The sequence below is a fragment of the Staurois parvus genome, unplaced genomic scaffold (assembly GCF_062004578.1).
Source record: "Staurois parvus isolate SC_StPar_1 unplaced genomic scaffold, SC_StPar_1.0 ptg000251l, whole genome shotgun sequence".
NCBI lineage: Eukaryota > Metazoa > Chordata > Amphibia > Anura > Ranidae > Staurois > Staurois parvus.
Window position 1 is genome coordinate 7,874,428 of NW_028318047.1, and position 14,366 is coordinate 7,888,793.

Below are 14,366 nucleotides of genomic sequence, written 5' to 3' on the forward strand. Positions count from 1 at the left end.
AGGGTGGGATAAGAGGATGAGAAGGGGGGGGGATCTATGGCGGAAAGTAGGCCCATGCACCCAAGTATAGGTGGAGAAAAATATATTGGAATCACATTCCAGGGGGCTAAACTTTGAGTTGCTTTAGTGAAGGTCTTTACGTCCTGTTTTAGTTCATCAAAAACTTTCCTTTTGTTCCACATTCTTGAAATATTATAAAACTGTAGCCAATGCAGTGGGTTGTGAAGATGAATGTGGTTACTGCTGAGCTTGAGTAATCTGAGAGCAAAACTTAGGCTTCTAAATTCTTATCTCTTGTTGGTGTTCTTCTCTCTCCTAGGATAGCTGTGTTTTCAGTTAATGTGTTGCATGACGAAAGGATTGTGCTGGTAGCTGAACAGCGTCCAGACTCGTCAGAAGAAGACAGCTTCCAGTGGATGAGCAGGGTCTTACAGGTAAGCCTAGATGTTTTGCCAGCATCTTCAGCATTTTCTCATCTGAAAACTCTTGGGAATATGGGATCACTGCACTTGGGCTCCCAACGCCACCCACCTCCTACAGCTGTCTTTGGAATTTCTCACCCCCTTCATTTATTTTACTTTAAAGAGAATGCTGAAGGAGGTTTGCGATGGGATGGGGTATGCTTGATAATGAAGTGTCCTAATCCTCATTCCTAAACACTTTTTTTTTGTTTAATTTCCGTAGCTCAGTTCACTGCAGAATGTGTGTATCACAAGACCTGATTATTTAGTGGGTTTACAAACTTTAGAGATATGTTACAGTTATTAGCATATTCATTACTTTCTTATTGTCCACGTTACAGAGGAAAGACTGCTACAGCGCGGCTCTCCAGTACTGGGCTCTGTGACTGCTGTGTGCTTTGGACACAGCTGATCGCAGATCTAAGTAAAGGGCCAATCACAGTGGTCCTTTACTGTGTGATATCAGCTGCGCCCAATCACAGCTGTCACAATGTAAACAGCAGTTTGCCAGTTTTTGGCTCTCATCGGCTCTCCTTTCCTCACACAGAAACAGTGTGTGAGGAACAGAGAACTAATTTGTCAGGGCACGGTGAGTACCCATCAGTGCCCATCAATGCAGCCTCGTAAGTGCCTCCTCATCAGTGCTCATCAATGCAACCCATCGGTGCAGACTCATCGGTGCACATCAGTGAAGATGAAAAATTACTTATTTGCAAAATTTTATAACAGAAACTAAGGAAAACTTTTCGGTCATTTTTCATTTATTTAGCAAAAAAATAAAAACCCCAGTGATGATTAAATACCACCAAAGAAATAACATTTTCATTTGGGTACCGTGTTGCACGACTAATTCTCATTCAACATGTGAGAGCGCTGAAAGCTAAACATTGGCCTGGGCAGGAAGGGGGTGAAGTGCCCGGTATTGAAGTGGTTATAGGCCCCCTTCACATGGACATCATCACTTCAGTTACATTTCTGATAAGAAAAATGGATTCAGTTTACGTCAGTTACCATTCATTGAACTTCACTTGAATTCGCATGATTTCAAAGTCGGATGTCAGTCCAACTTCAGGTGTGACTTGGAAGACATCTCTGTGACTTCATGAATAGATGTCTATGCAGGTCGCACCTGAACTTGCAAAAAGTAGTGCATAAAGTACTTTGAAAACCAGTGCATCGATATGACTGCTCCTTTGCGAACAATAAGGTGCGCCTTGTCATGCGACAAATCGCACCGATGTGAGTGGGGACTTGCATCAGTTTTTCGCACATTTTTTTGTCCGCTTCTGTTTTTTTTAAAACAAAACAAAAATGCAGACTTGTTCTGTTTTATTAAAAAAAAAATGGCTCTGAACAGAAGCAAACTAAACATTGATGTAAACAGATTATGTCTATTTACATTCATTTGCCCATAGGGCTGCATAGTTGTCTGTTTTTCATGCAACGAAAGACGGATTAAAAACAGACTGGACGCCTGTGCCCGGGCTGCAGTCACACCTGAGCAAAGTGATTTTCAGGAGTTTTTGCAAGTGTATACAGGCATTTTTAAATGAGTATTACAGGTGTTTTACATGTGTATTCAAGCTTCAGGTTTTTTTGTTTCAGCCAATAGAAAGAGGAGATCAGTTAATACAGGCTAAAAAAAACAGTGGAAAAAAATGCTCTTCTCAAACATTTTCAGGCATTCCCATTGAAGTACATGGAGCCAAAAATGCTCAATTTTGCCTGAAAACTAGCTCATGTACTTTGATGGGAACAAGGACTATTGAATAAAATAGGTTTTTGCTTGTTGAGCGTTTTTGAGCTACAAGCTACACAACTCTAGCTTGTAAGTGGGGCCTGAGAGTATTTGTACATTTGGATAGTAATGTTTCAAGCTTTGCCACCTAATCAATAGAGACACAGACTTGAGCAATTCATAGTGAGTGTATGATAGAAAAAATGCATAAGCATAGGTTACCTTTAGTGAAAATGCTTGTCAGGTGGATCTGTATTTGGGTCTAGAGATATAGGCACCAGAAGTTATATGCAGATACGTTTTTGTGTTAGAAATGTCTTATTTATAAGCTTTTAGTTAGCAGTATGTTTCAATTTAGGTAAGAAGAAATGCAGAGTATCCGAAATACGACAGAACTGACTTTGTGAATGTAAAAGATAGCCTTCAGTGCTTTATAACATGGGGTGGGGCTGTACACCAGTGGGCCTGAGAGACCTTTTTTTTTTTAGGTGTGGGGAAGTTGGGCACACCTCTCAGGCACCTTTGGGAAGCACCAGCCTGGCATATTTTATTCAGTAGTAAATACGTCAAAGTCAAGTAGCCGCCTTTCCCAGGCTATTCAGGGTAGATCCTCTTTCATAGTAAATGGAGGAACCAGGCATTTTACATCACAGGGTCCGATGGACCCTATCCATAACGAAGTTCAGTGGGTTAGGACCCTATCCATAACTACGTCTGGTAAGTTAGGGTCATTAGGGAGAGGGTGGAAGATGGTCAGGACCGTTTTTTTGAGTTAAGGTAGGTTGGCCTCAGTGAGACCATTGATCTGAATTTTATTCCCTGCTTGCAGTCTTTCAAATCTTCCATCTGCAAATAGATTTTAGTAAGGTGATCCTTTGTAGGGGTGGTATCCATTTCAAGGGCTGTTATGCAGGTGTCCTGGGTTTTTGTAGTGGTGGGAAACCTTTTTTTTTTTTTTTAATTTAATCTGAGGATAAGTCAGCAATATTTAATCTCAGCCACATCAGACAGGAGGTTGGAGCCTTCATTTGCAGCATACTTTGGGTGATCAAAGTCATAGCTTGGCGGGATCCGATGAGCAGTGTAAGACAGGGCTGTGAGACAGGGCTGTGAGTCATCACCAAGTATAGAAGAGATGGGCACCATCTTAGTTTTTTCCAGGCTGGGGGTGACAAGGGTTTATGCTATGGAAACTTTTTGCAGATTCATTTTGGACATGGCCTTCTGGTTTTTCTTTTTTCATCATTCTGGCATGCCATTGGATAGTGAAAGAAAATGTATACAAGAGTACATGATTCAGTTAAATCCCAGAACTCCAGAACTGAGCCCCTTAAAGTGGCTTTGCTCAGGTTATGACCTTTGCAAGTTACAATTTTTCCTACATTAGTTGGGCTTATTTGCCCCTTCCTGCCACCTCATTGCATAGTTTGGCCACTCATTATATTGAAGGACCTATAGGGAAGGCAGGTTGGGTGAAATTGTGGACAAGATCAACTTTTGTAGTAAGGGTGCATTAAAATTTGACCTGCAAATTGTTTCAAAGCGTGTTTATCACCTCTAAGCATATTTTTATCATATGCTCCATTTATATGCTCTTTTTTTTAATTTCAAGTATGCATTCCTAACTTAAAAAAGTACCTTCTATTACTCTTGGCCTCCTACAAATCACCACATTTTTTTTTTTGCTGCTGTGATCTGACTTTCTGTTAGAGGATGGCTGTATTTTTTCTCCATGGTTACAATTTATGTAGGAGTTTAGCCACCCTTTCTTGCTCGCTCATGAGTTGAACTAAGGGCTATGGGATTTGTAATATAGATAAAGCAGTGCATATGTCTGAAACTAATGTGCACTGCACGTTCCATACAAATGGAAGTGAAAGGGGAATAAAGAAGAGGTTCAGGAGCTCACAGCGGACATTACAAGGAAGCATAAAAGTACAGTAAGAAGTGATTACATAGAAAAAAGATTAGAGGGCCATTAAGTATTGGCTGTGTATGGATTATTTTTGGAGAATAAGGACATTGTTTATTGTCACTTTAAATAAATAGATGAATATGAATTGAAATGAATTTGCTTTTTTATAACTCTAATCAATTCTTTTCACAGGCAATAGACAGCATTCACCAAGTGGGAGTGTACTGCCTGGCACTAGTACCTGCAAATACTCTTCCCAAAGCTCCTCTGGGTGGGATTCACATATCAGAAACTAAGCAGCACTTCTTGGAGGGTTCTCTCCACCCCTGTAATGTTCTCATGTGCCCACACACTTGTGTCACCAATCTGCCCAAACCTCGACAGAAACAGCCAGGTATGAGACAATTTCCCTGATCTGCAGTATTTCTATTTCTGCATTTAACATTGATTAGGAATCAATAAATGAGTAAATGCAGAGGTATGGCCTGTATTTGTCAACTTCAAAAAATTAGAAAACTGGTGATATATGAATGTGGAGAAGCTGTTTTCAAGAAAGAAGTGATTGATGAAATCATAAGCAAAAACATTTTTATGCGAAATGTTTTGCTCCAGTTTTCCTATATTACAGTATAATGAAACTGATATAGAAATAACATAAAACTTGTGTAGTTTATTGGATTGATGTCATGGATATAACATATATTACAAACAAGCATAACAGTTTTGGTTGTTTTTACCCCCTCCAAGATGTGGGTCCAGCTTCTATGATTGTTGGAAACCTGGTAGCTGGAAAACGAATTGCACAGGCTTGTGGAAGAGATGTCACCCAGCTTGAAGACAATGATCAGGCAAGGAAGGTAACAATGTAACAATATTGTGGAATGTTTTGGGGCTTCTATAATTCATACTTTTCATGACAATGATATTTCACATTGCAGTTCCTGTACTTAGCTGATGTCTTACAATGGAGGGCACAGACCACCCCTGATCATGTTCTACTTCTCCTCCTGAACTCCAAGGTAACTATCACTACCTTTGACCCTCTGCATACATCTGCTGCACATTTATTACAGTTCCATAACGGCTTAGTTAGACATGAAAATATGAACTGCTATTCTGTGTCTTTTTAATTTTTTTTAACACTTGCCTACTGCCCTACAGCAGATATACTGCTATAGGGTGGCCGCTCTTCGCAAAATCACACACACACACACACACACCACACACACACACTGCAAGTTCTCCCACTTAAAAAGATGAGAGAGGCCTGTAATTGGCATCATAGGTAGACTTCAACTATGAGAGACAAAATGAGAAAAAAAATCCAGACAATCACATTGGCTGATTTGGAAAGAATTTATTTGCAAATTATGGTGGAAAATAAGTATTTGGTCACCTACAAACAAGCAAGATTTCTGGCTCTCACAGACCTGTACCTTCTTCTTTAAGACGCTCCTCTGTCCTGCACTCATTACCTGTATCAATGGCACCTGTTTGAACTTGTTATCAGTATAAAAGACACCTGTCCACAACCTCAAACAGTCACACTCCAAACTCCACTATGGTGAAGACCAAAGAGCTGTCGAAGGACACCAGAAACAAAATTGTAGACCTGCACCAGGCTGGGAAGACTGAATTTGCAATAGGCAAGCAGCTTGGTGTGAACAAATCAACTGTGGGAGCAATAATTAGAAAATGGAAGACATACAAGACCACTGATAATCTCCCTCGATCTGGGGCTCCACGCAAGATCTCACCCCATGGGGTCAAAATGATCACAAGAACGGTGAGCAAAAATCCCAGGACCACACGGGGGGACCTAGTGAATGACCAGCAGAGAGCTGGGACCAACATAACAAAGGCTACCATCAGTAACACACTACACCGCAAGGGACTCAGATCCTGCAGTGCCAGACGTGTCCCCCTGCTTAAGCCAGTACATGTCCGGGCCCGTCTGAAGTTTGCTAGAGAGCATTTGGATGATCCAGAAGAGGATTGGGAGAATGTCATATGGTCAGATGAAACCAAAATAGAACTGTTTGATAGAAACACAACTCGTCGTGTTTGGAGGAGAGAGAATGCTGATTTGCATCCAAAGAACACCATACCTACTGTGAAGCATGGGGGTGGCGACATCATGCTTTGGGGCTGTTTTTCCGCCAAGGGACCAAGACGACTGATCCATGTACAGGACAGAATGAATGGGGCCGTGTATCGTGAGATTTTGAGATTTTGAAACCTCCTTCCATCAGCAAGGGCATTGAAGATGAAACGTGGCTGGGTCTTCCAACATGACAATGATCCCAAACATACCGCCTGGGCAACAAAGGAGTGGCTTCGTAAGAAACATTTCAAGGTCCTGGAGTGGCCTAGCCAGTCTCCAGATCTCAACCCCATAGAAAACCTTTGGAGGGAGTTGAAAGTCCGTGTTGCCCAGCGACAGACCCAAAACATCACTGCTCTAGAGGAGATCTGCATGGAGGAATAGGCCAACATACCAGCAACAGTGTGTGCCAACCTTGTGAAGACTTACAGGAAACGTTTGATCTCTGTAATTGCCAACAAAGGATATATAACAAAGTATTGAGATGAACTTTTGATATTGACCAAATACTTATTTTCCACCATAATTTGCAAATAAATTCTTTCCAAATCAGCCAATGTGATTGTCTGGATTTTTTTTCTCATTTTGTCTCTCATAGTTGAGGTCTACCTATGATGCCAATTACAGGCCTCTCTCATCTTTTTAAGTGGGAGAACTTGCACAATTGGTGGCAGACTAAATACTTTTATGCCCCACTGTATGTATGTGTGTATGTATGTGTGTATGTATGTGTGTGTGTATATATCTACATACATACATATATATCTACATACATACACGTGATTTTGCAGTTCCGGAGTAGGGGGCACGAATGCCGCACTGCCAATAGTTGCAGCGGATGTGAATCTCCAAGTCCCAAACGACGATTCGTGGCCGGCACTCTGTGATCATCTTTGAAGCTGAGAGGGGAGAGAGATGTGTGTAAACACACATCTCTCTCCTGTCAGCATGGACATGCTGCTTTCTCTCTCTCTCTCTCTCTCTCTCTCTCTCTCTCTCCCCCTCCCTCCCCCCCCCTCTCTCTTTCTCTCTCCCCCCCCCCTCTCTCTTTCTCTCTCCCCCCCCCTCTCTCTCTCCCCCCCCTCTCTCTCCCCCCCCTCTCTCCCCCCCCCCCTCTCTCTCCCCCCCCTCTCTCCCCCCCCCCCCTCTCTCTTTCTCTCTCTTTCTCACTTTTTCTCTTCCTTTTTTTGTTTAGGTTTTTTTTTTTTTCTAGTTCATTAAAGTGTATTTTTTTTAATTGCGTTTGAAAAACCGCTGCACAAATACCATGTGACATGAAAAGTTGCAACGGCCGGTATTTTATTCTCTAGGGTCTTTGCTAAAAAAATATATATAATGTTTGGGGGTTTTAAGTAATTTTCTAGCAAAAAATACTATTTTAAACCTGTAAACAAAAAGTGCCAGAAAATGCTTGGTCTTCAAGTGGTTAACTAGTGCTTATTTGTACATGAACCAAGATCAGAATCCTTCAGAACTAACCACAGTAAGCAAATCCGATAAACAGAGAACCCAAAACCTTTGCATTCACTCAGATGAAGTCTTTCTCAATGATGTCTTAAAGAAAGTAAATGAGAACATAAAAAGAGTTAGGAGGGAACAGTATATGTAGATTTTGTTTCTGATTGGATACAAACTGAATAGACTGTTTAGGGTACATTTCACATAGTTTTGGTAAATGTGATTATACAGCCACCTTAACACGTGTAATCACAGATGCTCTGCTTATCCTTCACAGGGTGCTGTGGCCAGTTCTGCAACTTGTTTGCAGCTGCACAAGCGAGCAGAACGTGTTGCTGCTGGACTGGTGGAGAAAGCTCGCCTTAATGTCGGAGATCATGTAGCTCTTGTGTATCCTCCTGGTAAGTGCTATAAAAGCAGTCAGTGGTCACCGTTCACTATCTGAGCTGTTCAGATATCTGCCACTTTCTAAGTCCATTAACCCTAAAGGCTCTTGCACATGGGCTCCTGACCCTGTTCAATATATTTTCTGGTGTATTTCCTCCGCCTGGGCAGCTCAGGTGCCATGTATAGACTCCCACTGACATGAATAGCTGTGTGCTGCTGTATGCATTTATACAGTGGTGCTATTATAAAAATGATTATAGGGTACAGGTATATGAGAAAAAAAATAGAAAGTTCTTTTATTGTATACGCTGTTGTTTGTGTTTATTGACGTATACACAGGTAAAGCAGTGCACAGCCATTCATGTCAGTGGGAGGCTCTATGCTGCATCTAGGTTGCCTGGGTGGAGGAAATACGCTGGCAATTGCGCTGAACAGGCACAGCTTTCCCTGAGCAAGAACCATTAGTGTGGGAGTCAGTAAGCTAAGTTATTTTTTTGTTAGGGTGTTGAAAGAACTACTCTAGTCAAATACCAATTAGTGCTCTCATCACAAAAATAGTGGAACTTGGGAAAAAAGCGTAACCAAAGGTAAAATTTGGTTTTAAGCAGCTTGGAGAGGGCTTGGAATCCCTCAGGGTTTTTTTTTTGTCTGTGCCCCATAAGAAAGATTCACCTTCTTTACTTGACCTGTTGACCGTTGTCACTGAAAGTGAAAAAGAAAGAAAATCCCAAATTTTGGTTTGCCCCGAGAACAATAGTAGAGAGGAAATCTTCAAATGGGGACATTTGGTCTGATGACCCTAGTGACTACCAGGGATTTCCTTATTTTGGAAGGATTTCCTCACTTCCTGTTTTGGCTATGGGACAGGAAGCGAAGGGAATTGCCCATGAAGGGACACAGATGGAAAAAACCCAGACGGATTCTATGCAGAAAAAAAAACAAAATATGTTTTGCCTTTAGTTTTACTTTACATGTAAAACTAACATCTTTAGCAGGCTTCTTCTGCAGTTGTAAGGACTTGCCTTTTCTTTGATTTGATTTTGAGTCAGCGCAGCTAAGCCATCCCAAGTCACCTAGATAAATACAAGCTTTATCAGTGTTGAGCCCTGTGTCGGCAGGATTTTGTTCACATTAGAACATCTTCTTTCCCATACATGTAAATAGGAATGCAAAAGCAACTTGGAATGAGGTCAGATTCACCTATCAAACTCTGATATCAGAGGCATCTCAAACTGATGTCAAATTTACAGTGAATGTACCTAAAAGCAAGCTGCATTTGCCTATCAACACAAGCCCGATTTCATTATTTTGCTCCTCCCCTGGCCTCCATGTGATTTAAGCCTGGACCTGCTAATCTATCCTCCAAATATAGTATTGTGTGATTTAAAGTGGTTTTAAAGCCTAATGAGGTATAAAATGTTCAGGCATCCGTATTCCCCCTCACCCCCCTTTTACTTACCTTAGACCCCATTTGATCCAGCGTTATGCACCGTCTGCAGCTCTTCTATCCCCTCAGTTCAGGGTCTCACAGGCATTGCTGGGGCATTGGGAGCCATTGGCATTGATGATGGAGCTGGGGGGCTCTCAGCGAAAACTAAAATTATATGTGCAAATAAAATGTATTTTTAATGGTATGTCATGTGACCAATTTACAATCAGATTTTCTATAGAACTTTTCTTAATGTTTAGTATGTTGAGACTTTGGACTATGCATATCTGTATATTTCCCTTAGGCATTGACCTTATTGCCACATTTTTTGGTTGCCTATATGCTGGATGTATTCCTATCACTGTGCGCCCTCCACACCCACAAAACCTTACAACAACTCTGCCTACCGTTAAGATGATTGTTGAGGTGAGTGCAACCTAAGTGAATTGTTTAGTTGTTGGCTGGGTATAAAGAAGACATGTCAGTTTTTGAAATGGCATATTTTGAAACCATTTGATTCCATGGAAACTGTATCTAAAATATGTGGCTTCAAAACAATGGCTACCTCTTTACATAGAAACAGTTGCTGTGACTTTTGGCTGAAAGTCTGGCCCCTGGTGTCCTATTCAAGTCACTCCCTTTACATATCTTAGGCAATATACATTAATGGGAAAAGACAGCTCTGGCAATAGACATTTTGCCAAATAAGTTGTGAGGACATACACTACATTGCCAAAAGTATTGGGAAGCCTGCCATTACATGCACATGAACTTTAATGGCATCCCAGTCTTAGTCCGTAGGGTTCAATATTGAGTTGGCCCACCCTTTGCAGCTATAACAGCTTCAACTCTTCTGGGAAGGCTGTCCACAAGGTTTAGGAGTGTGTCTATGGGAATGATTGACCATTCTTTCAGAAGCGCATTTGTGAGGTCAGGCACTGATTTTGGACGAGAAGGCCTGGCTCGCAGTCTCCACTCTAATTCATCCCAAAGGTGTTCTATTGGGTTGAGGTCAGGACTCTGTGCAGGTCAGTCAAGTCCCTCCACCCAAAACTCGTTCATCCATGTCTTTATGGACCTTGCTTTGTGCACTGGTGCGCAGTCATGTTGGGCAGGAAGGGGCCATCCCCAAACTGTTCCCACAAAGTTGGGAGCATGAAATTGACCAAAATGTCTTGGTATGCTGATGTTTTAAGATTTCCTTTTACTGGAACTAAGGGGCCAAGCCCAACCCCTGAAAAACAACGCCACACCATAATCCCCACTCCACCAACTTTACACTTGGTACGATACAGTCAGGCAAGTACCGTTCTCCTGGCAACTGCCAAACCCAGTCACGTTCTTTAGATTGTCAGACAGAGAAACTTGATTTGTCATTCCAGAGAACACTGCTCTAGAGTCCAGTGGCGGCATGCTTTACACCACTGTATTCGATGCTTTGATCATGTAAGGCTTGGATGCAGCTGCTCGGCCATGGAAAACCATTCCATGAAGCTCTCTACGCACTGTTGTTGTGCTAATCTGAAGGCCACATGAAGTTTGGAGATCTTTAGCTATTGACTCTGCAGACAGTTGGCAACTTCTGTGCGCTTCAGCATTGCGCTGACCCCGATCTGTCATTTTATGTGGCCTACCACTTCGTGGCTGAGTTGCTGCTGTTCCCAGTTGCTTTCACTTTGTTATAATACCACTAACAGCTGACTGTGGAATATTTAGTAGCAAGGACATTTCACACACTTATTGCACAGGTGGCAACCTATTACGGTACCATACTGGAATTCTCTGAGCTCCTGAGAGCGACCCATTCTTTCACAAATGTTTGTAGAAGCAGTCTGCATTCCTAGGTGCGTGCTTTTTTACACCTGTGGCCATGGAGGTGATAGGAACACCTGAATCCAATGATTTGGAGGGGTGTCCCAATACTTTTAGCTATATAGTGTGTGTTTATACACATCTCTTTAAGGCCATTTTCACACAAGTAGTCAGAGGCAGCAGTGGATTCTTGCTGGCAGTTCTAAACGCTGTGCACATACTGTGTGTGAAGAGCAGCAGCTGTCAGATTTCCACTCTGTACAGATAAATGGCCAGCTCTTCCGCTGTTCACATGTAATCACTCATCTCAGCAGTTACATGCTTTTAGAACCTCCTCCTGACCCTGGACAAGGACAGTGTGCATCCAGGGATGGTGTTTCTAGTAGCAGCTAACTGGCCAGTTGTTATGAGGCCATAGTACAGAGTGCAGCTATGTCCCGAGGTGGCATTTAGCTGCCTCTGAATGCAAACTACCCACGCTCCATCACCCATATATGTTTGGTATTCCATTCTGACCTCAGTCAAGCATTGTTTTTATTTTTGTATTTTACTTTTCAATGTGTTAGTCAGGCTTTTAGAACTCTTGACAGAAACATTTACTACACAAACACAATTGTTTTCTTATATTTACCACACAAATACAAATGTATATGTTTGTTTAAGGAACTTCAAGGAACACTGAGACTTAAAACCTCTGCATAGTGTCAGTTAAATTGTAATTATTATTATACAGGATTTATATAGTGCCAACAGTTTACGCAGCACTTTACAATATAACGGGAGACAATACAATTACAATACAAGTTAATACAGTAGGAACTGGAGGGCCTTGCTCGTTAGAGCTTACAATCTAAGAGGTAATAGTTTAATGAAGAGCTCTTAATTCATAAGGGGGCAATTACCAATGGCAACCAATGAGAATTCATCTGGTCTGACTTCAGGAAAGTGAAATTGTCATACAGAGACAGAGTGAACACTTAACTGAACATGGCTTAATGTCCTAAAGACATAGCTAATATTCCATATAACTTGCTAAAAACACATACAAGCATGAACTGGCCAAAAAAGGGTAATTTCTGCACAATACTAAAAATATTCAGTTGTGTTGATTTACTTCAGGTAATATGAATAAAGATTTAGTGATGACATAACTGACTGCTACTTATCCCAAGAACAGTGTGTCGTATAAAAAGTGAAAAGCCATCATGAATAATTATCTTAATTGCATACCATATGGTGTATAAGGCCATGATTTGACATACCAGTAACAGACCAATCCACGTTTTATTTGGGGATGAAGCACAGCTAAATTACTCTCCTTAAAGTAAACCTAAGAGAGAAATATGGGGACTCTCATGTATGACCTCCAAAAAGTTTAGTTGGTCGACTGCCATGCTCATCATCTGTCTTCATTAGTTGGAATCACTGCCCGAGAACACATACAGAGATCAGGAATATCGTATAAAACTCAGAAGTCATTGTATACTTGTCTCATGTCAGTGTTTCAAAGTAGGTCAGTAAGATAGCCAGGCAAACTGCCGTTTTCAGGAAAGGTTAACAGTGGCAGTCTCCGTGCTTCTTTTATGACAGATTCCTTTTAAGTCTGCTTTCACACTAAGGAGTTTGTGAAGCGTTTTTGCGTTAAAAAAAAAAAAAAGAAAACCCCTGAAAAGCTCAAGAAAATGCTTCCCTATGTATGTGAATGTATATCTATGTATGTTTTCACAATGAGGCGGTGCAGTGTAAAATTTGCTTGCAGCATCTTTGAGGCGTGTTTGGTGAGTTAAAAAAAAACACAAAAAAGCTCCAAAAATGCCTCTTCCCATTGAAATCAATAGAAAACACCTAAAAACCGCCTCTGAGAAGCGTCTTTTGGTGCAGTTTTTAAGTCACGTGTTTAAAAAAACCAATCAGCATGGCAAAAGTGGGGTAAAAATAAGCATTTTCAAAAGCTCAGCAATGGTAGTCTTTTCCCTGCTGTCAGTTCAGGTTGGTTTTAAGGTTGGTCGATCATGGAATAGAGGTATAATTTGGCACATACAGTATGCATGGAAAATGTAAGTGGTACATTGTTTATTCTTATGTAAGAATTGTATATTTCTCCTATGTGCAGGTTAGTAAGTCTGCCTGTATTCTTACTACACAAGCAATAATGCGTTTGCTCAAGTCAAAAGAAGCTGCTGCGGCTGTAGACATCAAAACATGGCCAACCATTCTAGACACTGGTAAATAATAATTTGTCCACTTTCAATGGAATCTTTTTTATCTCTTTGATAGCGTTTTTGTTATTTATGAGGTATATAAATGTGATCAGAATACAATCAAACCACTGTTTAACAAACATATGAACTAAATAAATAAAGACTTTAGGTGTCCTGTGGTGCATGCATATACAGTAGCTCTGCTTGGTCTGAATGTCCATACAGCATTCCTTGAGAACCCTTGAAATCTCAGGAACATATTTTCAATAAATACCATTTTTACTTCAAGCCATTACTTGAACAGTCCCCTCAGAATCCTATAGAGCTATGCGCACATTAGCAACCTTTTGGGATTTGTGTCAGAGCTAGTTCATTTAATATTTTTTTTTTCATGATTAGTTCACTTTTATCATATCCATGTCCATTAGTTTTCCTGTTTATGGTTTTGCAGTATTGTTGTGTACTGGCTATATCAGTATATACTGCTAACCATAGACTTCAGAAAATTCATTAAAATGCATTCACAAGCTTCTGAACTAAACAGGCAAGCTCTGATAGCACAAGTGTTTCAGTTTAGGCAATTTTGAAGAAAACACAGTCCTGGAGTCACCTTTATATCAGTTACCTCTCCAAATACTTTGTACCTGAGAACTGTACATGTGTGTTGTCAGGGGATGGCCCACGCTTCTTAAATCACCTATTCTGATTGCAAATGGTTGGATTGTGAGACTGTCAAGTATTGACTATGCACAGCCTAAAGTGAACCTGTGCTATGTCCATGCAAGCCCCTGCTTCTAATTATTTTTGCATTACCTTTGTACCTGTGCTATGTCCATGCAAGCCCCTGCTTCTAATTATTTT

General features: G+C 41.0%; 1 protein-coding gene across 7 annotated transcripts in view; it reads left to right on the top strand.

Moving 5' to 3' along the window:
* DIP2A (DIP2 acetate--CoA ligase A) overlaps positions 1-14,366 on the top strand; it is a 144,632-nt gene that overhangs the window by 119,091 nt on the left and 11,175 nt on the right. For 6 of the 7 annotated variants that reach the window (XM_089680886.1, XM_089680888.1, XM_089680889.1 and 3 more), the window contains 7 exons: positions 320-434; positions 4,307-4,508; positions 4,862-4,971; positions 5,053-5,133; positions 7,954-8,077; positions 9,797-9,918; positions 13,418-13,529. In XM_089680886.1, the coding sequence (XP_089537012.1) occupies positions 320-434; positions 4,307-4,508; positions 4,862-4,971; positions 5,053-5,133; positions 7,954-8,077; positions 9,797-9,918; positions 13,418-13,529 (866 nt within the window). The remainder of the gene's footprint in view (positions 1-319; positions 435-4,306; positions 4,509-4,861; positions 4,972-5,052; positions 5,134-7,953; positions 8,078-9,796; positions 9,919-13,417; positions 13,530-14,366) is intronic. The other variant, XM_089680887.1, reaches the window with a different exon arrangement.